Source organism: Drosophila ananassae, chromosome 2R (assembly GCF_017639315.1).
Source record: "Drosophila ananassae strain 14024-0371.13 chromosome 2R, ASM1763931v2, whole genome shotgun sequence".
NCBI lineage: Eukaryota > Metazoa > Arthropoda > Insecta > Diptera > Drosophilidae > Drosophila > Drosophila ananassae.
The window spans coordinates 13013445-13040514 of NC_057928.1; the positions used below are offsets into that span (position 1 = coordinate 13013445).

At 40.6% G+C, this 27070-nt stretch overlaps 1 protein-coding gene across 8 annotated transcripts; it reads right to left on the bottom strand.

Moving 5' to 3' along the window:
* Window positions 1–47: 47 nt before the first annotated feature.
* Window positions 48–26859, bottom strand: LOC6493382 (tyrosine-protein kinase Abl). 8 transcript variants are annotated; one of them, XM_032454236.2, is made up of 10 exons: window positions 25621–26859; window positions 8919–8966; window positions 7245–7785; window positions 6759–7174; window positions 6114–6700; window positions 5519–5777; window positions 5335–5455; window positions 5189–5277; window positions 2505–4178; window positions 48–2138 (listed from the first exon to the last, which is right to left on the bottom strand). In XM_032454236.2, the coding sequence occupies exons 1-10, from the start codon at window positions 25976–25978 to the stop codon at window positions 1618–1620; spliced, it is 4614 nt and encodes a 1537-aa protein (XP_032310127.1). In that variant the 5' UTR covers window positions 25979–26859; the 3' UTR covers window positions 48–1617. The 8 variants fall into 8 exon arrangements, with proteins under 8 accessions (XP_032310127.1, XP_032310125.1, XP_032310128.1 ...); XM_032454234.2 differs by having other exon boundaries at window positions 4949–5277; XM_032454237.2 differs by lacking the exon at window positions 8919–8966.
* Window positions 26860–27070: the final 211 nt, after the last annotated feature.

Consider the following 27070-nt stretch of genomic DNA (forward strand, 5'->3'; position numbering starts at 1 on the left):
TTCATAGATGATTCATTGGTAATTCAAACAACAGAAAACAATTGAAATTCTTTAAATATCGTTTTTATTTCTCATTGAAGTACTTTGTTTTTGATCCGTTTTCGTTTTAGATATTATTCTGTAGCGCATATCAGGCGCTTGGTGTATTATATAAGTTACAGAAATAAATTTGTGTATATTTGGAGCAATATTTCGCTAGCTTCCGCTAGAAGATATCTTTTTGGGGGATAGTGGAAAGGCAAAAGTATCATATGCACACAATAATGTATTTAATTATTTAGGTTTGACCGCCCTGTTTTTTATTGTTGTATGCCCCACTTTACTTTGAAATAAATTTATTATTTGTATTTGGTTTTTTTTGGGTGATTTTATGCGATTTTTGTTTACGTATAAAAGTTGTTTAAAATCCTTGAAAATATCAGATAATAATTACAGTTGGTTGTATTGTAATATAGGTCCTAAAAAGAAAAAGCATTCTTAATTGAAGCTTCTTACTCAAAACATAGATTAAACATAAATCAATTTTAGTCTTTGCCACTAAACATATCAATTTGAGTCGTAGTAGGTTTTAGTTAATCAATAATAATAATATCTTTGGGCTTTGCTACTGAGTACACATAGATCATGATCATAGACATATATGTAGTGCTGCGGGCCTTAAAAACACACTCTTTTGAAAGGATGCCATCATTTCGAAGAATTATCTCAAAATTATCAATGGGGGGGAGTGGGGAGGAGAGTGTGGTCATTTTTTATATTAATTAGTAATAATAATTTCTTGTATAATGTATATGTATAGGTATAATAAAACATTTTACGACTAGTATATGTAAATATATGTATGTATATGTATATATGCATTGCGTTTTCTTTGTAATTACTAACATTATTGAGATATTCTATGAATATATTCATTTCAATCTTAAGCCATGTCTTGTGTCTTTCTTTCTTTTTTTTTTTTAAAACAAACGAAGCGCGAATACGTTTGAGGGATCAAGAGAGTCTGTGGATGGTGGAGGGTCACTATTGGGTTAAAGTTGAAGGGTAAGGGTTAAGGAGATTTGGATTCCCTTACTTTACAATTAAAAACAAGGATCTATGTATCTTCCCGCGAAAATTTTGCTTTGCAACTTATTTGTTTTGTTTTGTTTTGTTTTTTTCTGGATTTGATTCTGGAAGCGTTCGTCGGGCTCTGCTCTGATCTGACTAGATATATATGGGATATATATATATATAATAGAAGCTACTACTACACGCTACCAAGGACGATGCATAGTTGTCCTTAAATTTGAATTTGAATTTGAATTTGAATTTAGTTGATTTTAGTTGCTGGCTGCTGTTGAGTCCGTAGTTCCGTCCATTCGTTCGTTCGATCGCCTTCAAATTCTTCTTCGCTGGGCTTGAAGTTTCGTTTCCTGTTTCCTGTTTCCTATTTCCGCCTCCTAGTCCTTCTCCTCCTCCTCCTAGTCCTCCTCCTACTTTGTTTTGGGAATCACGGGGGATGGGTGGTTGGATGGTGGGGGCTCATCATCACTTGCGCTTGATAAAATTACCCTCGGCATCCAGCCAGATTCCCGGATGGTGTTGATCGGGCGCCTCCATCCCCCGTCTTATCATTTACCTGTTCAGGGCATTCGAGATTTGGCGCAGCGACTGACCCACCTCGGCCACCAGGCGCTCATTGTCCTGAACGTTCTTACTGCCGGCGGAGCGCAAGTGCTGAGACTGGGCCTCCACTCTAGTGACCAACTCCCGGAACTGGAACTTGGAGTGCGGCGGCATTGCACCATTTTCCGCGAAGATCACGCAAGAATTCTGGAGTATGTTTAACTTGTCGCTGAGCTGGAGCCACTGGGAGCCAGTAATGGCGTTCACAGGATGCTTCAGTGATCCCTCGAGGAGACCCACCAGCTCCAGGATGCTCTCCCGCGATATCTGAGTAGAGCTGGCCGGCTCGGAGAGTTTGGCAATCGGGGTGGCGTAGATGGTGAGCTTGGTGGGCTTGTGGGGCACTGCTGGCTTCTGCTGAATCTGTGGGATGTTTGGCTTCTGCTCGTACAGTGACTGGGTCATGTCTCCTCCTCCTACTCCTACTCCTCCACCGAATCCTTCCTGGTGCTGTTGGTGCTCCTCGTTATCTGTGAAGAGTTGCGTTGAATGAGAAGTTTTAATGGTGCTGGTGGCCTGCTGCCTGCCGCTAGTGCAATCTCTACTAGATGTGGTGGTGGTGGTGGTAGTGGTGCTACTAATGGTGGTTGAGGGATTGGAAGTGGTGCATTGCGGGGGCGGAGGTGGTGGGGCAGCCGGTGGCGGTTTGTTGCCCGGTTTGGCTGGCAGAGTTCCAGCTTTCATCCCGTACTTGGGCGATAGCTGATTGTTGGAAGAGGTGCCAGTGACGCAACCACCATTCACCGCCGACGACTGCTGCTGGATAATCGAGCTGCTGGCGTAGTCGGGCGTCGGCGGCTGCTGCTCCCACAGTTTCTTTAGGCTATTAATACTACCTGTGCTCCGACGCTTGCCGAGATCACCATCTCCCACCGCTCCTCCTCCTGCTCCTGCTCCTGCTCCAGCGGCAGCTGTAGCTGCCTTATCTGTGGCCGTTTCCGCCTCCACATTCGAGTTGGTCACATCGATTTTGATTTCAGTCTTTTGGATGGCCTGGACATACTTCTTGTTGCCGTCATCCTTGCGGTTGAGGGTGCCGGTCGAATTGCAGTTGGCATTGTTGCCAGCCGGCGCAGTGGTAGTGGTAGCCAGTGGTGGCTCCTTATCCTTCTCCACACGACGCAGATGGGCCTTGAAGTCGATGATGTTGTGGCTGGGCTCCGCCTTGGCCATGGGAGGACTCATCTTCTTGGGCTCCACTTTCTTCAGCTGAGCCTTGAAACCCCCGGGAGTGGCTGGAGTTCCAGATCCATTACCATTGGTCAGGTTCTTCTTGGGCAGATTCATGCTCTCGGCCAGTTCGGTGACCAGCAGGGAAACCGGATCCACGGGAGCACTGCTAGATCCGTTGGCTAGGTGGGCGGGCGGAGCACTCTCCTTGCCGGCCGCCTTGATCTCAGTGATGAGCTTCTCTTTCAGATCCTCGGGCGGACTGCCCAGCGAGCTGCAGGAGTCTGTTGATGGCTCCCTCTTCCTCAGCGATACCCCGAATCGGGAGCTGGCCTCCTCCACACTGGGAGCCGTGTTGCTGACATCGTTATGGCTGCTGTCGTTGTTGTTGTTGCCCATCCCATTGCCAATGTTCCCGTTGTTGGCCGGATTCTGGGCATGAAGATGCTGCTGGATGGCTTGGACAGCACTCTCTGGCGCCGGCGGTGGGGGCGGAGGTGCAGCCTCAAATTCCTCCGGAGGCGGTGGCAAGTCCAATGGTGGCGGTGGAAACTCCAAATTGGCCAGAGCCGGTTGCTGAACTCCGCCAGATCCCACACCAGAGCCACTTCGTTTGGGGGAACTACTGGAACCGGCTGCCCGGAAGGAGGAGAATGTCATCATGGTGCCCTCAGTGGTGGTGCGGTGGCGCTGCAACTTATTCAGACTGGCGGCGGCGTTGTTCTGCATGGTGACACCGCCGGACGAGTTGCTGCGAATCATCTGCTGCGGCGGAATGGGATTGTTCATCTTTGGATTCAATCGTGCTCCCCCCGGTGGAGTACTGTGTCCATTGGCTGGCGGCGGAGGAACTGGACCCGGTGAACCAGGTGCCGCTTCACATCCCCCGTTGCTGTCCTCCAGGCTGTCCAGGTAAGCTCCAATCCTGGCCACCTTGGGCAGGGTGCCGTACCGGTTCACCACCTGCTTGACATTCATCACCTCCAGCGCCCCGACAGTGATGGGATGAGCATTGGTGGCCATCCCGTTGCCGGGATGGGGCTGAGTCGGTGGCAGCTGGGGTGGATGCTGCTGGGAGCGCTTGCTCTGGCGGGTCTCCAGGCCGCGGTTGCCCATCACGGGCGTGGGAGTGGGCCGCTTAAAGGAGCTGTGCTGCTGCGAGGACCGGGGACCGATGCCACCTCCGTGCAGGGAGTGCTGCATCTTGTTGGGCGCTTGAATGGGCACAGCAGGCAGACCCTGCTCCAGGCTATCCCCAGTGGCGTCCGTATCGGGATCAGCTGCCGGATCCGTTTCAGAGTCATAGCGCTGGGTCAAGCTATTGATGTCTCGGGCCAGACCTGGTGGGGGAAGAGTTCAAGAGATTATTATATTTTTTTTAATTAGGGGGGTTATCTTAGTTGATTAAAAAAAAGTAAATCTCGTGCCGAGTGCAGGATGCTGGGTGAAGGTGGTGGCTAGTAGTGGGACATGGATTAGATCCTGACCAGAGTCCTGATGTATGTGGTGTGTGTGTGTGATGTCTTAGGATGTCTTGGGTAGTTGTTAAGTTAATAAATCAAATATAATTGTTTTTTAGCCTTTTTTAAACTAAGAACTTCAAGTTTAAAATTAAATTAAAATTTAAAATGAGTTATAATTCAATAAACTAATAAAAATCATGCAAATAAATAGTTAATATTAGCTATTATAATATAGAAAGTAAGAGATCTAATTCCCATTAAAGATATACCAACTTATTTTATAAAAACAGGCATTTGAATTAATTTTAAAAGCAAACAGGAAAGTAATAGCCTCTTAAAATGTTAAAAAAATAAATAGAAAATGTTAAATAATAGTAAGTTATAGTAGGTAATACTTATAGTTATAGCTATAAGGAGTATCTCATTTAATGACTATAATTAATGGATTAATGTAAACATGAAATTGTGAAACAGAAAACAGAAACAAATATAATGAAATTAGAAGCCAATTAAAAACAAACCATTTAAAAAATAAACAAAAACAACACAACCAATTTATAACAAAACAAATAAACAAAATAAAGAATTTTTGGAATTTTTTTAGGAGTCCTTGAAGAGTTTTTTTAGGACTCCTTTAAAGAAAATACCTCGAAATAAAATGTCGTAAAGAAAACTACTGCAGGAGGACGATTTCTTAATGGAATACTGTTGTTGTTTCTGTTGTTGTTGCTGTTGTTGTTGTTGTACTGGAATTTGTACAACAGACTGTTGTTGTTGTTGTTGTTGTGTTCGTATTTGTTGTTGTGTTTGATGGGTTGGTATTTGGGTCTTGAAATTTCTATTAAGGGTCTGGCTGAAATAGTTGACATTTTTCAATTTGGATATACCGTTCGTGCTGAGATCATCGATGAAGTTGCATCTTTGGGTGCCCGGATCCTCCTCCCGGTAGGTCGAATCCCGACTGCTTGAGAGTAGACTGCAAGCAGAAGGATTTGAAGGATTAATGAAGCTATAAACCTAGTTATAATCTCACCTGGTGCGCTTGGGAGGCGCTGGTGCCTGTTTGCCCTGCTTGTTGGTGGTCCGCCGCATCTGGACATTGCCCTTGCCCTGGCTGGAGAAGGTGCTCAGCTTGGTGGAACTGGAGCCGGTTTCTGCGGAGTAGTTCAAGGGGTTTAAACTACTATACCATACCATGATAGGATATTATTCCTCACCTGACATGGGAGTGCTGGCCTGCTGCTGGTGCAGATCGCTGTGATGGGCGTTGGGTGTCAGTTGGTTCTGGGCAGGACCGGGCAGGCCTTTCTTTACCATCTGCGGGGTGAGACTGAGGGCTGAGGATGAGGCTGAAGCACCGCTGGGGGCTGTCGTAGAGGTTGTGGCACCACCAGAGCCAGTTCCCAAGCCCGATGAGGAGCTGCTGGTGGCATTGGCGTTCAGTTGCTTCTCGACCGCTTCGGTGATGGACGATTCCTGCGGAGGAGCGGAGAAGGAGAGATGGGCACCATGTGGCTCATTATTGCTATCACTAATTGTCGCCTCGACCAAGATCTCGACATCGACCGATCTTGATCAGAGCACGTCCACGAGGTGGAGCAGGCGGTGCCTGTGCCTGTGGCTATGACTATGACTATTTGTATTCCTATTGCTATCGTTACGAGTGCTCTTTAATGCCGACTGTTGCTGGATGATGTCGTCGTCGTCGTCGCCATCGTAGTCACTCGCCTCATCATCAGGATCAGGATCAGGACCATGATCATCATCATCATCATCATAGTATTCATCGTCCCACACCTCGACATCACCCACCTGAAACATATGCTCCAGCGCATGGTGTATACTCTTGAACGTGGGCCTGTCGGCGGCGTCCCACTGCCAGCATTGTCGCATCAGATCGTACACCTCTGGCGGGCATCCCGGCGGCCGTTCCATCCTATATCCCTTCTCCAGCTTATGATAGACATCAGTTAGATCGATGCCAGGATACGGTGACATTCCATAAGTGGCAATCTCCCACAGCAATACCCCAAATGCCCATACATCCGACTTGGTGCTAAACTTATTGTACGCCAGTCCCTCGGGGGCGGTCCACTTGATGGGGAACTTGGCTCCCGCATGGGCCGTATACGTATCATCCCGCATCAGACGCGCCAGCCCGAAGTCGGCCACCTTTACGAGCTTATTGTCGCCAACGAGGCAGTTGCGGGCGGCCAAGTCGCGATGGATGTAGTTGCGAGTCTCCAGATAGCTCATTCCGGAGGCAATCTGGGTGGCCATGTAGAGGAGGGCCACGGCGTCGAGGGTCTCGCGGCCGGCGGAGCGCAGAAAGTCGAGCAGATTGCCGTGCGACATGAACTCGGTGATGATATAGAACGGTGGCTCTCGGGTACAGACTCCTGCAAGGACACACATTAGATTCTTTTTTATGAAAAGCATAGTTTAAAGACTACCCACCTATGAGCTGGACCAGATTCGGATGCTTCATCTCCTTCATGATGGCCGCCTCTTCGAGGAAGTCCTTCAGGGCCATGGTGTCCTCCTTGAGCGTCTTGACAGCCACTGTGTTGCCATAGCGCTTCCACACCGCCTCGTATACCTCGCCGTACTGCCCACCGCCCAGCTTGTGCTTCATCATGATGTCCGTGCGGCAGATCTCCCACTCATCCGGCTCCGGACTCAGCGGGAAGACGGTGGGCTTGTTCTGCTTGGGAGCAGGATACAGGAGGGGAGTGATCAGGCCATGACCCTCGTGGGGAACGCTGTGGTGATGCACCAGCTCGGCCAGGGTGTTGAACTTGGCCTCCTGGGTGACGAAGACCTTGCCGTCGGGATCCTCCGAGATGCGGTAGTGATAGACCCGGCCTTCGTATCTGTGGAGGAAGGAGGGGAAGCCCTTAATTCTGGACTAGAGAATCTGGACTAGACCATCCCTAGACCTACCTTAGACTGATGCTCCTCTGACCCGGCGAGCTCTCACTCTCCCGCACCAGGAAACTCCCATTGATCCCCGAACTCAGCAGATACTCGGCGGCATTGCGGGAAATCGGTCCATGGTACCAGGAGTGCTTCTCCAGGGAGTTCAGAGGTGTCACATAGTTGGATGGCACCCAGCCCACATTTCCGGAGTCGGAGTGCGCCTCACACCATTCGCCGGACTTGTTGTAGCTGAGGATCCGCACCTGCTCCCCCTTCTTCAGGCTGAGCTGGTTCTCGCCACCGGCCTGGAAGTCGTACAGGGCCACGAACAGTTGGGGGTCATCCTCCTCGGGTCCGGGGGCCAGCAGGTTCTCCTTGGAGGTCCATCGATGGGTCGACTCAAACACAGATGTGGTCGAGTTGTGGCCAGCCCCCAAGGTGGAGCCGCCCAGGGGGAGACCCACTCCCCCCGAGTCCTGCTGGAGTTCGGCGGCGTCCGCCAGAAGAGAGGCTGCCGTGCTTCCGCCCGGAATGTGAGGTAATGGACGCGATTGCAGCAGGGCTTCTGTAATAGAGAGAGAGTGAGAAGCAAGTCAGTATTTTGCTTTTTTTCTCTGAGTGTATTTGAGGAAGAGAATGCGGGTAAACTCGTTTTTTCTTTCGAAGAATGTTGGAACAATTTGTGGAGCAAGTTGTAGGCCTTCAGGAGAAGCTATCTTCTTCCCATTCAGAAGAATGGAATAAATTATGCTACCCGAGCTCTTTATTGTGGGAAGTTCTAGTTGATTGCCATTCCATTTCAACAGACTTCCCTCCCACACTTCTTTTTTTATCTTCAACTTGAGAGGTATCTGTATCTGTGGGATGCATTTCAGTTTAGAGATTCCAGTAAGAGATAGTTTTTTGAGGGAAATGTGTGTTTTTTAAATCATTTTCTATAAGAGTATTGTTTGTATTGTGTCCCAACTGCCCTTAAAAAACCCTTAAAACTTTCCCCTCCAATGTCCCATTGAAATAATTGTACAAAAATTAACATATTTCCCCTTTTTTTCCCATTTTTTCCGCTTTTTTTCTGTTAACCAAAAGCCAACACTTCCGTTGCATAAATTTGAACACAATTCTGAATAAATTTGAAGTTTGAAGTGGCAGAGACTGCTCTAAGCAGTCATAAACCGAACCAAATCATAAAATAACATGGATCGGAATAGGAGGAGGAGGGTTCCCCAAAGTCCAAACCTCAAAACCCAAAGCCCAGAGCCCAGATCCCAATCCCCACGACACTTAATTTATGCGCGCGAGACAGGAAATATTAATAGCAAAATAATAGGTGGGATGCCGGGGAGAGATTGGAGCCGGATGTGTCGAGTTCTCCAATGGTGGTCGGTTGGTCACTCCACCTCCACCTCCACCTCCCTATTGTTCCAGTTCCAGGTTCTCCTCCCCTGACTCCCTAAGAGATTGGCCTTAATATTCACCCACTTAAAGTGACATTATTTTGAAGTTTCAAGAAGAGAATTGAATTTTAAGATTCTATAGAGGATTGGATCAGTTATGGAGGAGATTGAGTCATAACTGGATAACTATCTTAGCTTAATAGCAATAATAACTTTAAGATTTAACTTTTTCTATTATTTTAATTGTTTTTGATTTATTTTTTATTGATTTTTAATTTATTTTTGATAATTTTTGTGTGGTTACCTAAGTGATATTTGCCTGGGTGGCTGCGAAAAGAGCTGTTCCTGGTACCTGGAGAAACAAAAGAGAGAGAGAGATATATTGTGTGTGAGAGAGAGAGCCGTAGCAAGGTGGTTACAACAACAGGCAGTTCTAATCATAACGATGGGGCGGCAATTGTGATTGCGATGATTTATTCTAACGACTACTCTCCAAAAAATACAACAAAAATTATAAAAAAAAAAAAAATTAAATGGAACTAAAAAATAAATATAGTAGCATGGAGGTATGTATGTAAGTATGGTATGTACTATCTCTTATATACAGCGATTTATTTACAGTTAGGCGGATGGATGACATCAAAGCGGAGAAGAATTAGAAGAAGAGAGTCTTCTGGTAGACCGCAGAACCAGCTCTAACTCCACTCTAAGTGCTGTAATTTCTTAGTGGGGAGAAAAATGTCTCAGAAATTCTGGAAAATCCAGCAGATGGGCGAGATGACACGCCCCCCTCTCAGACAGTTGACAAAAAAAAACATACACAGTAAAAAATATAATAAAAAAAAAGACAGACTCACATATGGCTCCATTCAGAAGAGCTTAGCTTCTAGAAATGGGTCCATTGAACCTTAAAGTCACAAAAAAAAAATAAAAAAAAAAATCCATCTCATGCTTAGAGAAGAAAAAAGAAAGAGAGAGAAGGGGAGAAGACACTGTCTCAAGTCATGCACATCCGCCATCTAGCGGCTGCTTATGGAGGCTATTAGCGGGAATTTGGAGCATCTCGAGGCTGGAGCTGGAGCTGGGGCTGGAGGAGAGCTGATTACGAGTGAAATGATGCGCGGTACCGCTTTGCCAAAGCCACCCACTTGCCACTTGCCACCACCCACCTCCTACCTCCCACCTCCCACTTGCCACCTCCCACACTTGTAAGTGTGTTGAGTAAGCAGAGATGGGAATCAGCTGCCTCAGCACAGCTTGGATCGGATCTTGGGGGGAGGCTGCCTCCCCCACCCAGCAGGCACTTAAAGCAGGAACTAAAGATACAAAGATACAGTGGGAGCTAGGGAAGTAGAACTTTTCTAATCTATTGAATTTAACTTGAATTTGAACGGAATTTTGGATAAGTCAAGCAATGAATGGTTTCGTAATCAGGAAATTTTACTTATTAAATTATGATAACTAAGGTACTAAAAAATATGAAAAATATAAAATATATTTCATTCAGATTTAGCTTGAAAAACTATCTATGTATCTACAACTATATTATCTATCTTCTATAATATCTCTCTATCTATTTATATATCTATCTATCTGTATCTATAATTTCTAACTATCTATCTATCTACATATCTATATCTATAATTAGTATCTATCTGCATGACAATATTCATCTGCTTTTAAGCCTTTGTCTACATATGTTTAAATTTATTTCTATTTTATTCCATTTTATACGCTATCCTTTTTTGCAGATTTCTGTCCTACTTCTTTATACTTCTTTATTAAAAACTTGTTTAAAGTTAATCAAGCTCCTATAAGAAAAAAATTATGTGTGCGAGTAGTCCTCCAGCAGGCGGAGTAAGTGGCTCCTCCAGCAGGTTCATTTGGCGCCAGCGCCACTCAGATCGCCCATTAAAAAAAAAAAAAAAAAAATTTTTTTTTTTTATTTTTTCACCATTTTTTGCGACGCCTTATATAGGCTCGACCAGAACCGGTTGCGAATTGTAAGAAAATCGACTTTTTTTTTTCTATTTATAATGATGTCTATATTTTTGCTAATTTAAATACGATACTATTTATATTATTGTATATTATATAGCGTTTTAAACTTCCAACCTTATTTGCAATCGAATTTGTTGTCAATTTTTCTGGAAAATATCTTTTAAATAGTTAAGATAGCTACTAAAAGACCCTCAGCGATGTCTATATCTTTGCTAAAGGACCTTATAAATCGTCCACGTCTTGTAGATATCTCATATCTGTCTCTTAGATCATATATATAAAACTTTTTAATCTTTTAATACCTTTTTAAACCCTATTTTCTGTCTATTTCTCATAATCCTTCCTTTAGCTCCTATAACCCCCTTAGTGTCTATATCTTTTTCATATCATAGAACCATCCCTGACAGAAATAAGAAAAAAAGAGACTATAACCAGCCACTTAAAAGCCTTTTATTGAGTGTCTACTGTAAAGAACAAGATTGATTTGTGCTTTCAAGCACTAAACATCCATTGTCCACCCATTGAACTTTTTCTTCCACTGCAAGATAGCCTTGTCTCTAACGCTTTTTCATTGCGAATTATATTGTGATCCCCCCAGAACCCCCCTTATTTTGTATCTCAACATGGGATAGTGGGTTCTGTCCTTGTCTCCGATGAACATTAAACTTGATGGGTCTGCCATTTAGAGACCAAAGTGCTGGTGATGCTTTTCTTGCTTTTAGTTTCTTGCTTCTTGGTAGCTATTCTTTTGGCCAAATCGAGCTTCAATGTGTGATTTATTGTCATTTCAGTCTCTCATTCATTCAATCATTCATTCATTCATTTAATCACACATCCATTCAAGCACTCACTACATTTTATTTGTATTTTTGTGCAATTTTCAGCTCGTTTTTCGATGTCTTTTTGCATTTGAGCACGTTGTGGTGCTTTAGTTTTTGTTTTTTAGCCAAGTTTAGTGGCTCTGTTGGCTTTTGTGGCTCTTTCTTGACTTTGTTTTCGTTTCTACGTATTTTTTTGTATTTCCAGCTCAAGGGCTTTTGCTTGGATTTTCAGTCAGAGGAGAGTCAGACACTTCTCCCCCATTTCTCCCCCAGTTAACATACCTTTTGTGCCCTTTTCGGCTCGACTTGTCGGATTTCATTCACATTTTGCCTTTGGGCCCTCTCCGGCCCAGACACTCTCAGACTAAAAGGGGGCGTGGCCAGTCAACAGTAATAAACTTTTACGGTTTAGATTTAATTAGTCATTTCTCTGGCTTCCGTTGCCTTCTAAGGTTGTGAGGAGATAGAGGTCAGCAAAAGGGGCAAGTTCTTAAAGGTTTAAACCCGAAACTTTTCCACAATTTGATTAATTTTTAAAGGTCTACCCTTTAGATACAAAATATGATCCATTTAAGTGATATATAGTTTTCACGATTTTTTATGGCCTAATGATGACTTTTGAAGCGGAACTCTGGAACGGAACTGGAGATCATTAGGCTGCAAGACCCGATTGGAGCTACAAATAAGCACCAAAGCACTCCCATAACTAGTTGGAGAAGACTTCTGAGGAAATTAGTCCACATCTGGCTACTATATTCTCACTTTTCACACCAGTAAGCAACTGGTATCTGATAACTGGTAGTAGGAACTACAAGAAAAAAATGTAAAAGAATTTAATTGAATTTTTGTTTTTTTGCATAGTAAGGTAAAGGGGGTAATGCCATATATATATATGCCATATAGTTGTTTCTTCCAGGGGTTGGGATCAAGTTCCTCCCTTTTGAAGCGAAAAGTGCGAAAAAAGTCAGAGGACCTGAAGGGTGGTGGTGGTGGTGGCCCCTGCGGGGACATGGCCCTGCCAGGACATGGCTCTTTACTTGGTTTAAAAAGAAGGAATGAAGCAAAAAAGGATAAAATCCACCCTTGGCTGACATTAACAAAGGCAACTCCTGCCCCTTTCTTGGCCTCTGGCAATTTTTCCACTTTTCTAAGGATTCCGCACTCAAGGCTAGTGGACGGAATGCCTTCTGGCAGGACGACAAGGTACAAGGGGTGTCCTTAGTCCTCTACGAAGCAGTCAGACTCTGCCTCAAAGACTCCCAACTAATTAGAATTAAATTATAATCAGATTTAAGTAGAAATTCCTATACTTTTCTAATAAATGAAGTCTGTAGAATTTCTGCAAGTGCCGCCTCAAGGATATGAGGGCAGGATATGAAAATCAAGTGACTGGCAATAAATACACATTAAAGAGACACTGAAGGTGCAACAAAAAAAATCAATAATGGAATGGAATGGCCGGGGGCGATGAGAGCCATCCATAAAATCGCATCATCGCCGGGGAATTAATTGAATGCCAGCATCTCCCAGCCAGCCCACAAGAGAGGATGAAGTGCACCAGGGCCAGGACAGCCCACATGCCACAGGGACGTGCCACAGGGACGAGGGCAGGAAAGGTGAAGGACAGGCGATGCGACAAACCACATGAAAGGGAGTGCCATGGGGGCTGTCTACAGCAGGAATTCGGATACTCTTTCTTAACTTGAAAATTTTTATACTTTAGGTGTTATAATATATATTATAAAATTATATAAGGAAGTCACTAGGTTTATCCCTTAGAAGATATCTTTTTATATAGAATCTGTATAGAAAAAAAAATATATTATATCTAGATCTATATATAATTCTCACTATTTAGATCTAGAAAAAGGTATTATATATCAAAGAAAGGAACACCTTTATAAAGAAAACACTCCTATCGGATCTCTGTATCCTAAAATCCTAAAACAATATTACATTTTTTTACAGAAATAATAACTACTCTCCATAATAATACTACTTATACCAAATTAATATACTTTTATAAAGAAACGCACTTTAAAAAGTTAAAACTTTATAAGAAATAGATCCCTATATTATAAATTTTATCAATATATCGATATTTTATTTTAAATTATTCTATAGATTTTATTTAAAAAGTCAATAAACTATATAAAATTACTAATTAATAATTATAATTACACTCCAAATTCTTCTAACTATACTTTTAAAAGAGTAACTATTCAAAAAGTTAATAATTTATAAGAAAAGCCGATTAATACACCGATTTATCGATATTTTCATTCATCGAAAAGTCAATAAAAGAGTATACCAAAGTAATGACTTGATAAAGTGATTATATTTACTTTCCAACTGCTACTAACTATCTTTTTACAAAAAGTAACTCTTCATAAAGTAAACAATTTGTTAGAAAAAGTGCCGATACACCGATATATCGATTTTTTATCGATAGAAAAGTCAATAAAGAGTAAGAGTATTAAAGTTATGCCTTGCTAAAGTTATTATATTTACTTTCCCAAAAGAATAACTAAACTTTCACAAAGAGTACCTCTTTTTCTACCTATGTCCTCTAAAAAAAAAAGAAACAATTTGTAAGAGGAAGGTCCTATCGATCCGTGTCCCCTTGAATGAGCAACTTTGTCGTCCTTGCTGAAAGGACACACAAAGACTGAAAACTATGTACTTCAATGGGGGAAAGTTTCTTTCATAAAAGTTACTATCTTTTGTAACTTTCGAGGAAACCCTTCCCTTGGATCGTTATCACGTGACTAAGGGTATTCTCACTGCCATTGTCTATGAATGTGAATGTGAATGAGAATGTGAATAGAGAGTGAGTGAGTGAATAAAATTGACTTTTAATTGCCGACGATGACCAGAAAGACAAACAAAAACAAAGACAGAGGCAGACAGAGGAAAACAAAGACCATCCCAGCCATTGGCATGCACAATTTGAAGCCACTATGCTGCCGAGTATGCAAATGGCTAAAATAGCCAACAAAAAAACCGGCAGAAAGAACTGGTAAAACGAGACAGAGTCCCCACAACTCACACACTCACTTCAGTATCGGAATCGGATTGCAAGTGTCAAGTGAATGACTCACTCGACACTGTACTTGAATACTCAGTAAACAGTGGGTAGTAGAAGTTATCTCCAGATATATATGCTGGATATGTATTCTTTATTATTCTTCTAACCGAGACAGATATTAAAGTAGAATCTTCCTACAAAAATATTCAAACACATGCCATTCATTCCATTCATTCATAGACTCATAGACTTTCCTGGCTCTTTGTTGTTTTTTTTTTATATTTTTTGTTTATATTTTTTTATGGCCTATTGTTTATGGCCGAAACCCGAAGAGAGCTGCGGCATTTGTCATACTTTATTCCCCGATTTGTGAGCTTATTCATTTGCATGTCGATTGGCAGAAAAACACTCACAACAAACTCACAAACATTCCGCAAGGGAACATTATTCAGATAATAAATTTAACCATAAAAGTGTGTCTGGGTTGGTCTTTTATTTATTTTTTAGATAAACAAATATGAAAAGTTCCCCAGAGCCAAAATTATTAGAGGAAGTCTGCCATAGACTCTTAAAAACCTGGGAAATTTCTTGACTTCCGCCCACTATAGGCCCGCCACTATTGGCCCTAATAATATTCATAATTTAATATCTAAAAACAAAAAAAACCAAGAAAACCTTGGGAAACTCCACTCCAAAATAAAAGCGTGCTTGGAATTAACCCTTTTTGTCACTGGAAACTGCCATTTACGTAATTCCTCAATTAAAAGCCACCGAAATAATAATAGCCAGAGTTCAAAGTGCAATTTAAATGTGAGTTTTGTGAGTTTGTTCGAGCGTGTAATTACAGATGTTCGTACAATATTCATATCTGTTTGAATGATAATTCAACTACTATTTCAACTACCCACCGAACCAATAATCTCGAAACAAAATTTGATTATTTTTATGCCAGCTGGGCCTAAAAGCTTTTTAATGTGCCTCCTCCGCCTCTAATTTTTGTGAATTTCTGTCATTGTCATTGCCGTCTAATTTCTCCCATCGCTTTTTACGTAACCCGCCGGTCATGTCCATCTCATATCCGTTCATTTGTCCGGCTAATTGCCGGATAATGACACCCAACTTCCCCTCTCTTGGGGTCTGTAGAGAACCGGATCTATAGCTATCTTCTATCAGGTTTTCTCTACTCTCTTTGGTCTATCTCTTAAAAAAAATATTATGAAATGATTAAAAATAGTACATAAAATAATAAAACAAATAGATTTTGTTTTATTTTTTAGTTTAAGAAAGTTAGAGGATGGCTTTAGATCCGGTTCTGGGTAACTAGATGCTTAATTACCTTATACTTCCTATACTTATAGATATTCTTGTAGATATATGTACTTATACTTATAGATAACCTTCTTTATAAGGACTATATAGTGCTAAGATACCTTATTTCTTTCAGATTTCCTCTAACTTTAGCGCTTTCTCTACAATGGACACAATGGAATGATTAATAATACATATTTAGTGGAAAAAACTAAGAAAAATGAAAGGATAGCCAGGCTATATTAGAGAGAGACCTTATATTATATAAGTAATATATGTATTTTTAAAGTAATTATATAAATAAATATAATTAAAGATAGGTACTCTACCTTATGGCTATCTTAAAGACCACCTTCTTTATAATCTTATAACCTTATCTACTTTCAGTTTTCCTATTAGTCATACCCTCAGCTCTATCTCCTAGAATCTCTTTCTAACTATAATAATAAAAAATACAAATAAATTTCATTATAAAGATAATATATAACCTACCTTATACCTTATATTTTATTATTTTTAAATAAAGACTACCCCCACCTTGTAGACCTTCTTTACAGACCACCTTTTCTCTATAAAGTCTCTACAGTCTTGAGATAAACATATACCCCTTTTCTCTCAGTGCCTCATTAGAGCTTACATCATAGAGCTCCGAATATTACCGCATTGGTTTTGTTTTATTTTTTTTTTTTAACAAATTGTTATACGTACTACTATAATTACGCATAAAAAGTAAAATCAACTACCATCATTACAAAAACTACAAAAAACGAAGCAAAAAATCACAAAAAAAAACGGAGAAGTTTTCACTTTTCTCGCTACCCTTGGCTGTCTGCAATTATAATTACCATTTTCACAGCAAATGATTTTCTATTTTTCAGTTTTTTTTTTTAATTTTCAGCTCTTGATGTAAGTCGAGCGTGGAGAGGCGGGAAATTTGTGCTTTTTTTTCCACTCGATTTTAGTGTAAAATTGTTGAAAACTTGTACGTTTTGTCTGGAAATGATTGATTGATTGATTGATTGAGTTGGCAATTAAGAGAGCTGTTTAAAATTTGATTTGTTTGGGTTGAGAGTGAAAGTTTAGCACTTTTGTTTTCATTTTTTTCAAACAAATACTATTGCTTTTTATTGCTTTTTGCCGCAAATGGATTGGAGGCACCTGTCTGGAAAGTTCAATGAACTTCAGTTCCGACTGATAAGAGTTTCTAGTTAGTTTCTTTCCATTTCCCAGGCTTGTATGGATTTTAATTCCAATTATATAAGTTTTCCCACAGCGTAATTTGCACCCAAAAACACAGAGAGAGATGGAAATCTGCTTCAGAGAGGTTATTTTTCTTCAGAAGAAAAGGGTTTATCTTTTCTATCTTGATGTTGGGACTAGAATGCGAAATCAACTTGAAGAAAAGACAGTCTAGACTCTAGAGTCTCTAGAGTTGAGGAAAAATTGGAACTCAAGGAAGCCAAGGAACTCGATGCCATCTATCTTGGTGATTCATTTTGAGTCTTTATTTTTTTATGATTTTTTTCCTGGTGCTGCTTCCTTTGGCTCCTCCTCCTTAGAGGCTTGGCAGATTCTTGGAAGCAAGTGCAATTGCTATAAATGAAATGAAACGAGCGACGGTCGTGGACGTGGATGTGGATGTGGCCACGGATGTGGATGTCGTTTAAATATTACCAGACGGCATAAAAATTGACAGACGTCGCCAGACAAAGGCCAAACAAACCGAATGAATGAAAAATCCAGGCAGCCCGAAGGAGCACATGACCTCCCGAAGCTCTACATACCCTGGGAATTAATATTTCTATATATTTTATTTATTTGTTATTTTGGTGGCGGTTCAGTAATATTTCTTATAAATTATAAGGTTTAATTAAAATAATAATAAAATACTAGTTAAAATAACTATTAAACCTGATGGATACTCTCTCTTAAAGATACTTAGATACTTTTTTCATTATTTTAGGTTACAGAAGGTTTATTAAGTTAGAAAAAACGAGTTTATCTAGTACATATATCTAGTACTTTGTAGTACTATCCTTAAAATACTACTAATATAACCACTAAATTACATAGATAGACTATAGATTTATTAATTTAATGCATTTAAATACCAAATACCATAAAAAACTGCCTGTAAATTCGTTAAATCCTGTAATTTACGAAAATTTATTTTAATAGTAGGATTTGACTAAAAAATACTACTAACTTAATCATTCTAATAATTTTGTATACTTTTTAATGCTAAATACCACAAAATATTATCATTTTATTTAATCATATCATTTAAAAAAATATCTTTACGTAAAAATACTACTAGTTTAACCATAAAACTCTATAATTCTACTAATCTTTAATAAATTAAGATACTAAATATTAAATTATATACATAAAATACTTCTAGCATGTCCTGTAAACTCAATATACCCTATAATCTACTGATAATTATTTATTCATATCCTGAAAAAAAAATTAAACTTAAAAATACTACAAGGAGGTCCAGTAAACTCTTTAATTATATGAATTATTAATAAATTATAATCTTAAATACCATAAAATACTAATAATTATGTCCTTAAACTCTGTTTCCCCATAAATTTTCCATAATAATATAATTTTAAACAAAGACCCCCTCTATCAGACCCCTCCTTCTAAAGGGTATGCGAAGAAACGAAAGTGTAGAATCTGCAGTGTAGATACAAACTCAGAAAGAGGAGAGGAAGCAAGAAAGTGCCACTGCAAGCCGGCAAAGTAATTAAATGAATTAAATATCGCATTAATTATTGAAAAAAGAATAAAAGAAAATAACAAATATAACAATTCAGTTTAAATTAACATCTCAAGCTGTGTTTCGGAAACTTTTAAGCCCGATGGCATGTGATGATGGCCATATGATGGGCTTCGAAAAACGGTTCACTGACCACAAAACGGGGAGCGCCGTCGAGCCGGTCAGCTGAGAGCAGGAAGAAAGAGAAAGAAAGGCCTTGGGGGGCCTGGGAGAGAGATCAACAGAGAGATAGGAGAGAGAGTGACTTCTTTGTGTGGAGACTCCACCGGCAAAAAAGAGACAAAACAGGTTCCTCCAGTCTCCAGAGCACTTGCATTTGTCATGATTTTTTTTTATTTTTATTTTCTTTTCTTTGGCAATTTTCTTAATTTCTTCTATTTTTTCCCCTCTTTTTTTTGCAAAAATTCAGAGCAGAGCTATCTATTTTAATGGTTTTTTTTTTGGAGAGAAACTGATAAGCGGAGACTAATTGAATGGGTAGTTTGGGTGAAATTTTGGAAGCCAAGGCCTAATTAGAGGGGAAATTGCAATTAGCCGACTTCCAATGGCCAAAATAGAGAAAATATTGATTTCTCTTCACTATTTATTTTTTTTAAGTCTTAAAATTAAAAAAAAAAAAAACAATAATAAAAATAACAGATTAAAGCTTCATTAAGACTGTTCTGTTTCTTCTGATAAAAAAAAGAGAGGGGAAAAAAAATGCAATCAGTGACTGGGCAACCTGCTGCAGGTGGCAGAGATTATTTCATGCCACCATTCGCTATCTCCGCCATAGCACCCATAGTACATACCCACGGAGTGTAAAAGTCGGAGATCCAAAGCCGTGAACGTGCCAGGCTGACTAGTAGACCCCGCCCACCCCCTTTTTGCCACCTGCCACCTGCCGGCCTACCTGCCACAGCCCACAAACAGTTGCAATTGCGAACGTGATTCGGAGCCAAGTGCGACTGATCGGATCGGGTCGGATCGGGTGCAGTTCTTATATGGCTCAGTGATGGATTCAATTCCATTTCCAACGAGAGCCAGACAAGAACCCAGAAAACGGGTTTCCAGTTGCCACAGCCAGTTGCCCCATTCCGTCCTCCAACTAAAATGATTAAAAATAAAAAACAAAAAAAAGAATAAGAATTGCAATTGGGTTTCAATTGCAACTCAATTGGAGAAATATTGAAAGAGTTTGTAGAGTTTTTTTTCAGTTTTTTATACAATTTCTGATTAAAATTTAATAAAATTTCTGAAATATATTACTATTTTCTCAAAAATAATTGTATTTTCTTCAAAAAATTCTTCTCGAAAATTGAACTTTTTAAGAGTTTTTCCTTCCTTGACTAAAATCTTTGACCAAAAAATAGTAATACCCCTTACAGAGCCTCCTATTCCCCCCCTCAAGTAACCCTTTCTACCAACCACCCTTTTGTGATTCACTTTTTATTAAAAAAATAAATAAAAAAAGCCAAACCCCTTGTCAGATTTGCTTGAAAGCTTATCAAGGGCCCCTGTATTTGCTCTTTAATCCACAAATTGTTTATTTGAGTGCCTCTGTGCCTTGCATTGGGCGCAACGAACATAAATAATAATAATAATATTTAAAAAAAAAAAAAGTGAAAAGTTTTATTTGCTGATTTATTCGACCTTGTGGGCTCATTTAAAAAGCAAAGACCGAGCGACAGGTCGGGTCGGAAATCACTCGATTTAATAAAAAACACACACATACATAAGTGTTTGTGTTTGGGGGGCGGATATTTGGGATTTTGGGGGCATGTTCATAACCCCCCCACTGCCACAGCGATAAAGATGTTCTCATTTATTTGCTCAATCACTCAATCAATCAATCAATCAAGGCAGAGAGAGCCATTGAGGGCAAAAAAAAACTCTCTGTTGGCTTCCAATTAGTGACCGTTATACTCTCCAAATAAATATATATATTTTTTTTTCCAGCTATTTACAAATTATGTTTATTTTCTCTCCAACTCTCCCCGTCAGCTAATTTATGCAAACAATTTTCAATGTTCCGGAGAAAAGTGCTCCCCAGAGGGCTGGAACTCAAAACTCCAGAAATAAATAAAAAATGCGGGTCACCGATGGGGGGTGGGGGGGAAATTCAAACTTTAGTTGTCACTTTAATGGAAAAATAGATTTGAAATTGATCCGATGTCAGATTTATGATGATCTATAGATCCAAAAGCTATATAAACAGATCATTAAATCAGGAATTCCATTGGAATGCCCCGACTGGCTAATGGAATAATAGATGACGGGGATTCCATTCCAAAAGATTTAATGCTTTTCTCCAAAAAAAAATGATGTGGAGACTTTACGGGGATCCTAGCTGTCCCTGACAGCTGTTTGCAATGGTCTGATTGGAATTTGAACAGCTGTTGGAGTAACTGTATGGCTCCTATTGACACGCCATGAATTCCAGGGGGAGTGGAGACTAAAACAGAGAGAGAGAGAGAGTGGGAAGTGTGGGGGAAATTGGTAGCGCCTTGCTTCTAAAAATAAAAAAAACATCAAAGCGCCACGAAAAATGCAATCATTGAAACGAGCCAACAGAATGAAAGGAGGCACGAAAGGATTTACGAGCCTGATCGAAAGCAGGAACAGCCACAGAAATATGTCTGTACTTCCAAGTATTTATACTTCCAAGAGAGAGAGAAAGAGAGAGGGAGCCAAGCAACATGCAAATAACGTCACGAACAGACATGCACTTTGAAAGTCAGGGGCGTGGTAGGGTGTCTTCTAAGAGGGTTTTGGAAAATCTCAAATCTGAAATAACCCCTCCCCCCTTGTGATCACTGAACTCCTCCAACTTTCAATCTCTGTATCTGAAAGATACACATTTTCGTTTCCGAGGCTAATAATAGAAAGTCAGCCGCGAAAGAAGAAAAATACTTACAAAGTGGTAATGGAGACAACGCCTTTGACATGTGGGGGGAGTCTCTGCCTGTCTGACTCTTTCTCTAGATCCCCTACCCCCACCCCCACCCCTCGATGAGTGCTTTGTGGCAACAATTATGTTTAAAAAAAAAAAACAAAAAATAATTGAAGAAATATTTATGCCGAAGAGCAAACAGCTTTTAGGACTTGACGGCGTCACCTGCTTGCCACCTGCCTTGCCTCCCAAGCCCCCTCTTGCCTCTCAAACCCCCCTCTTGCTTCCCAAGCCCCCCTCTTGCCACTCAACCCCCTCTCTTGCCTCATAATCCCCGCCACTTCGTGCCACCATTAGTAGCCTTGTGAAAAGTTCATTTGCCTCGTCTCATAATTCGCCGGTTGCATGTCAAGCTGAGACCCACACACCTCCTCTCAGATTTCCCCACTCGAGAGAGATGGCAACAAAGAGACAGAAAGAGAAGGCCTATATGCCATAGAGGCATATTCCAAATATTTATTTAAAGGTTTCTTTTGTGTTTAAATGTTATTTAAATATACGAAATTGCTTAAAAAAAAGTGGCAGACTATATTTCGATGATTATTATAATAATTATTAGAGTTTCTAGTATTTTCCCGCAGTGTAAAGAAATCGGAGGCACTCCAGGCACCTCTCTCCTTGAGAAAAGGAGTCTCCCAATTGGCAACTATGTATATTGAGGCATCTGTGGCAGCCACCTACAGTTCTATGGCATTTTCCCAGAGCGACACCCCCCCTCCCACTCACCAAAAGTATCTAATTACAATGTATCGGGTAACAAGCGACTGAAATCCCAATAACTAGCACAAGTAACTAGCTAAACTACCTCCCACTACAAAGCACAGTGGTTCTAAATATACTATTTTTTTATTAAAAAAAATAATATTTCTATTCTCTCTATATCTCTACTATATTAATACATATTATTTTATTAATAAATTTATTTATATATTTATTTATAACATATTTATTATTTTAAACTCCTTATTTGTTATAATATATAATTTATTTTATACAGATCCTAACTTTAGAAACCTTTTTTTGTAAAATAACTCCTTTAAACTTCTAACATTTTATTATTTTTCCTCAAAAATTTCTTCAAAATAAATATTTTTTTTCTGAAAACCCATCATACATATTATTGCAGTCATCGACCCACTGTGCCCTGTTACATGTACAAACATGATTGTGTCGACGATGATTGAGTTGGAGTTCCGTTGCGCGGCTTTCCCCCATCCGAAGTGCAACACACACATACAGACATACATGCATACACACATACTAATACACATAACCCCATGCCACATGCCCCATGCCCCATGCTCTCTTCTTCAGAGATCGAGCTCTGGGCCGGCAACTGACAATTGCGGTGAGTTGTGGGGCTTTCCGTTTCAGTTTCTGTTTTTTTTTTTTTTGGATTTGTGTATGTGTGTGTGGCTTGTAATCTGCCGTTACTTTACATTGTAATTTTGTAATTGGATTTTGGCACACACGGAACATGGCGGCCAGAGGACCAATTTCGGATTTCAGACCTTTTCGGATGAGTTTTGTGGGAAATTATCTCTCACGAATTGTCTCTGCTTTGGCTGGAAAATGTCATTTTCAGACTGATTTCCGTGGAATTACGAATCCGCGAGCATTACGAATTACGAATAAAGAGCTATGACTCAATGTGGAATATAAATATTTACTTATAAGGCCCTTATCAGCCACTTGGGGTGTGATTAAGTGCACCAGAGTGCGCTCGAAAGCGACTAATTATAATTAAAATGGCAAGTAATTGATTACAAATTGCTTTGTGAGGCTGGAAGCTACTTAAGCTCAGGCCCTCGCGATAAGAAAGGGTCTTGAAAGTCAATAGACTAATATGGGAATATAGGAATTGGGTTATTTTTGAAGCTTACACTTGGAACTACTTTTTCAGAGCTTCAGAAGAGATAATATTATATAGAAGTTCTATAATAGAACCTTTAGAGATCAGTTATTAGAGAGAAGTACACTGGGCATTACTTTTGCAGCACTTTTTAGAAGAGATATTATAAAGAATATTACATAATAGAGCCTCCTTAGATCAGTTATCAAAGATCTTAGTTATGTATTCGGGTTTTTATATTAAAATACACTTTTTAGACCTTTAAAGGAGATAATATTATATAGAATTTCTATAAAAGAGCCTCTATAGATCAGTTATTACAGAGAATAGTAATGATTTCTGGGGTTTTTACACCAAAATGCACTTAGAGATAATTTTTGAGAGCTTTAAAAGAGGAAAATATACAGAAGTTCTACAAATAATATCTATTATATCTCTCTCTGCAATAAAAGATATCATTTATTTTTACTTTAAAAAATTTTTTTGAGAAATATATCAGTTATTATAGAGATTAGTAATGTTTTCGGTAGTTTTTAAATCAAAATACACTCGGTATTACTTTTTCAGAGCTCTTGAAGACTAATTATCATAAAAAGTTCCATAATAGAGCCTCTTTTGATCCAGTTATTATAGATCTTAGTAATACTCTCGGAGTTATTACATCGAAATACACTTATTTTTACTTCTTCAGCACTTTTTATGAGAAATATTACAAAGAAATTTTATAATAGAACCTTTACAGATCGATTTTTATAGAATTTAATAATTTATTCGGAGTTTTTACATTGAACTTTGTATTCCTGCACTTTGTATTCCTTTTTCAGAGCTTTAGAAAGGAAAATATTTGATAGAATTTCTATAAAAAAAACCTCTTTAGATCAATTATCATAGAATCTCTATGTTTTCTGGGGTTTCTACATCAAAATACACTTTTTGTAGAGTTTTCCGAGCTTTAGAATCAGAAATATTATAAAGAACCCTTGTAGAACAATAATTATGGAGCTTAGTGTTGAATTCTATTATTTTTTTACAAGAAAATCCATTTAGAATCACTCTTTTTGGGAGAACTATTTAAGCAGACATGGATTTCCTGCGCTAAGAACCCAAATCTCGGATCACATCCCGAATCCCACTCAACGGGAGCCACCATTGTGGTAGGACATCGACGACAGGGACATAAAAAAGCTATTAGAAGGGGGATGGGGGGAGGAATTAGCAGAAAAGGGGGCGGAACGCAGCGGAAAACGGGAAATGTTGCAACTTGGAAGACAAATAGTCGGAAAATATTAGGAGGAGAAAGGAGGAAGAGAAGGAAAATAAAAATGTGCGTGAGGAAGAGTCACAGGGGGTGGGTGGCACGAGATGGGGGGGGATGGTGGTGGTGCTGCATACACACATTTGTTGCTGTTGCTTCTGATTCAACCACTGTGCGGGTGGCAGAGGATAAGGGTGCAGGATGTGGGATGAAGTATAGAGGATAAATAATGATGTTGGAGAAAAGTGGCAAGAAGCAGCAGGAGAACTGAAACCGCCCCAGACGGCGACAAACAATAGCAACAACATGGAATTTCCATCAAGTCGTTGCATGCTCTTCTCCACCCCCCCATCGCTCTGTCTCTTCCTCGCTGCCGTAAACAAACAAGGAGAGAAATGGAAAGAGAGAGAGAGAGTGAGAGAAATGCCAACTAGCCGGCAGGCAGCAACAATAATAACAATAACAATACAATAATTCCCAATATAAACGGAATCGGAAGCAATAAGAAGAAGAAATTGGCTCAATTGGAAAGCACCATGGAGAGAGAGCACGAGAGAGGGAGAGAGTGAGAGCGAGGGAAAAGTGGAATGAGAGAGTGGGATAAAGATAATAAGAATGCATTTTTATGTACAATATGAGTTATTTATTATTTTTTTAATTATAAATGATAAGAAAATATATTATTACTTTTGAATTGTTTGTATTTTTTGCATTTTTGGTTCTGCTTTAAATAAAAAACTATTTCACCACAAAGAGAAATCAAGTTCACCCCAAACTACCAAGTTAACCTTGGCATCCTTGCTGGCCCTCTTTTTACACTAAATGGCCGATAAAAAAAAAAAGTCGCAGTTTCATGATGAAATTTACACTCGAATGGGATGCTGAGACTTGATGCTGCATGCACTTTCATGTTAGCAGGTGTGCGAAGGTGAGTGAGCTGAGAGGAGGAGGAGGGGGGAGTGATTGTCCTCTCTCCCCTCCCCCCTTTTCTAGTATATACATGACATGCGGATATGATGCTTACCGTTATGCTCAGTGAAGATGTTCAGTCCCACGGACGGATTACATCTCGAGGAGTCCTTGCCGCTGCCACCGCCACCGCCACCGCCGCCACTTCGCTGGGACAGGCCACTGGGTGTACCGGCGCCGCTGCTAACGCCCGAGGACGAAGACTTGATGCGGGAGCCGCGCAAAGTGGATCCACCGCCGAGGGGGGCGTTGCTGGAGCTGCCGGAGCTGATGCAGTGGGGCGAGTGGGAGGCAACGGGGCTGCTGCTCGACGAGAGGCCGATACAGCTGACAGGGACACCCCCGCCCCCGCCGCCACCTCCTCCACCGCCGCCAGAGTGCGAGCCCCGCTCCTTGCCCTGCTGAGCACCCATATCTAGTGGGTGGTCGACGGGTGGTTTTTACCGTTGCTATCGCTCGTGCGCAGCAACAACAACTTGTACACTTTTCTCTCTCTCTCTCTCGCTTCCTTGCTCCTCTGCAATTACTAGTACGAGTTACTAGTGCTCCTTTTAATTTTTTTTTTTATTTAAAATTTTTTTTTTTTTGCAATCAATTATTTGCCTTTTTGCCTTTACTTTTAATTTATTTCATTACGTTTTGTTTCACACAGACTTTGTTGCACACACACGCACACATTTTCTTTTGCTCTCTTTCTGCGCGTTTTGGAGTAGACAAAAAGAGATTGGAAATTGGAGATTGGAGACACCAACACCACACCGCACACACACACACACACACGCGCGCGCACGCAGAAAAGGAAGTTTTGCAAATTTTCTCGTCGATTGCGCTTGCTTTCAGGTGTATTTGCGAATTTGCAGCATCTTGGCTGGGAAAGCTTGATTTTTTTTTTGTAATTTTTTTATCACCCACCGACGGGGGAGGCTGCGTGTTTGCGGGAGGGGAGGCAGCCAGCGGGGCTGTGGGTGCGGGTGCGGGGGGCCACAAACACGCCCTGAAAATGCACTTTGTCTCGGACTGGCTGGCTCCTCTTGCGGCACTATGGCTGCTGCGCTCCGACTGCCACAACTCTTGTCAACACGTCTCAATCGGTGGTCCGGGTCCGCAGGCGGATCAGGCTAACATATTCGAACATCCACGGCCTGTGCGCTGCTCTATCTATATCTCTGCATTTTCTCCATTTGCACACACACGCACGACGCAAGCATTTGTTTCCCCCCTTGATAACGGATCCGCGACGTTGTACCTTTGGAGTTGATTAGTGTAACCAAAGTGTTCGCTTAACAGTATCGCCGACATTAACAGACGCATTAACAGTGGGGTAACAGTCGCTGGTCACTCTATATGTACTAGTTCTTTGCAAAAAGATACTGGTTCATAACCGGTTGGAGCTTTGCCAACCGTTTTGTATATGGGAAAACTTAAATTTAAACTTTATCTGTTGTTTTTCTCCCTTCATAGTGTATTTTAAATATTTATTTTGCATTTTATTCACAATACATAAA

What these genes read in the sequence shown, in the direction of transcription:
- LOC6493382 (XM_032454229.2), bottom strand. Translation starts at nt 25,978, where the DNA reads ATGGGTGCTCAGCAGGGCAAGGAGCGGGGCTCGCACTCTGGCGGCGGT. An exon ending in CCCAGGCAAATATCACTTAG is followed by an intron (nt 7,786 to 8,918) that starts GTAACCACACAA and finishes TCTCTATTACAG; the next exon opens with AAGCCCTGCTGCAATCGCGT. An exon ending in CAGAGGAGCATCAGTCTAAG is followed by an intron (nt 7,175 to 7,244) that starts GTAGGTCTAGGG and finishes CTTCCTCCACAG; the next exon opens with ATACGAAGGCCGGGTCTATC.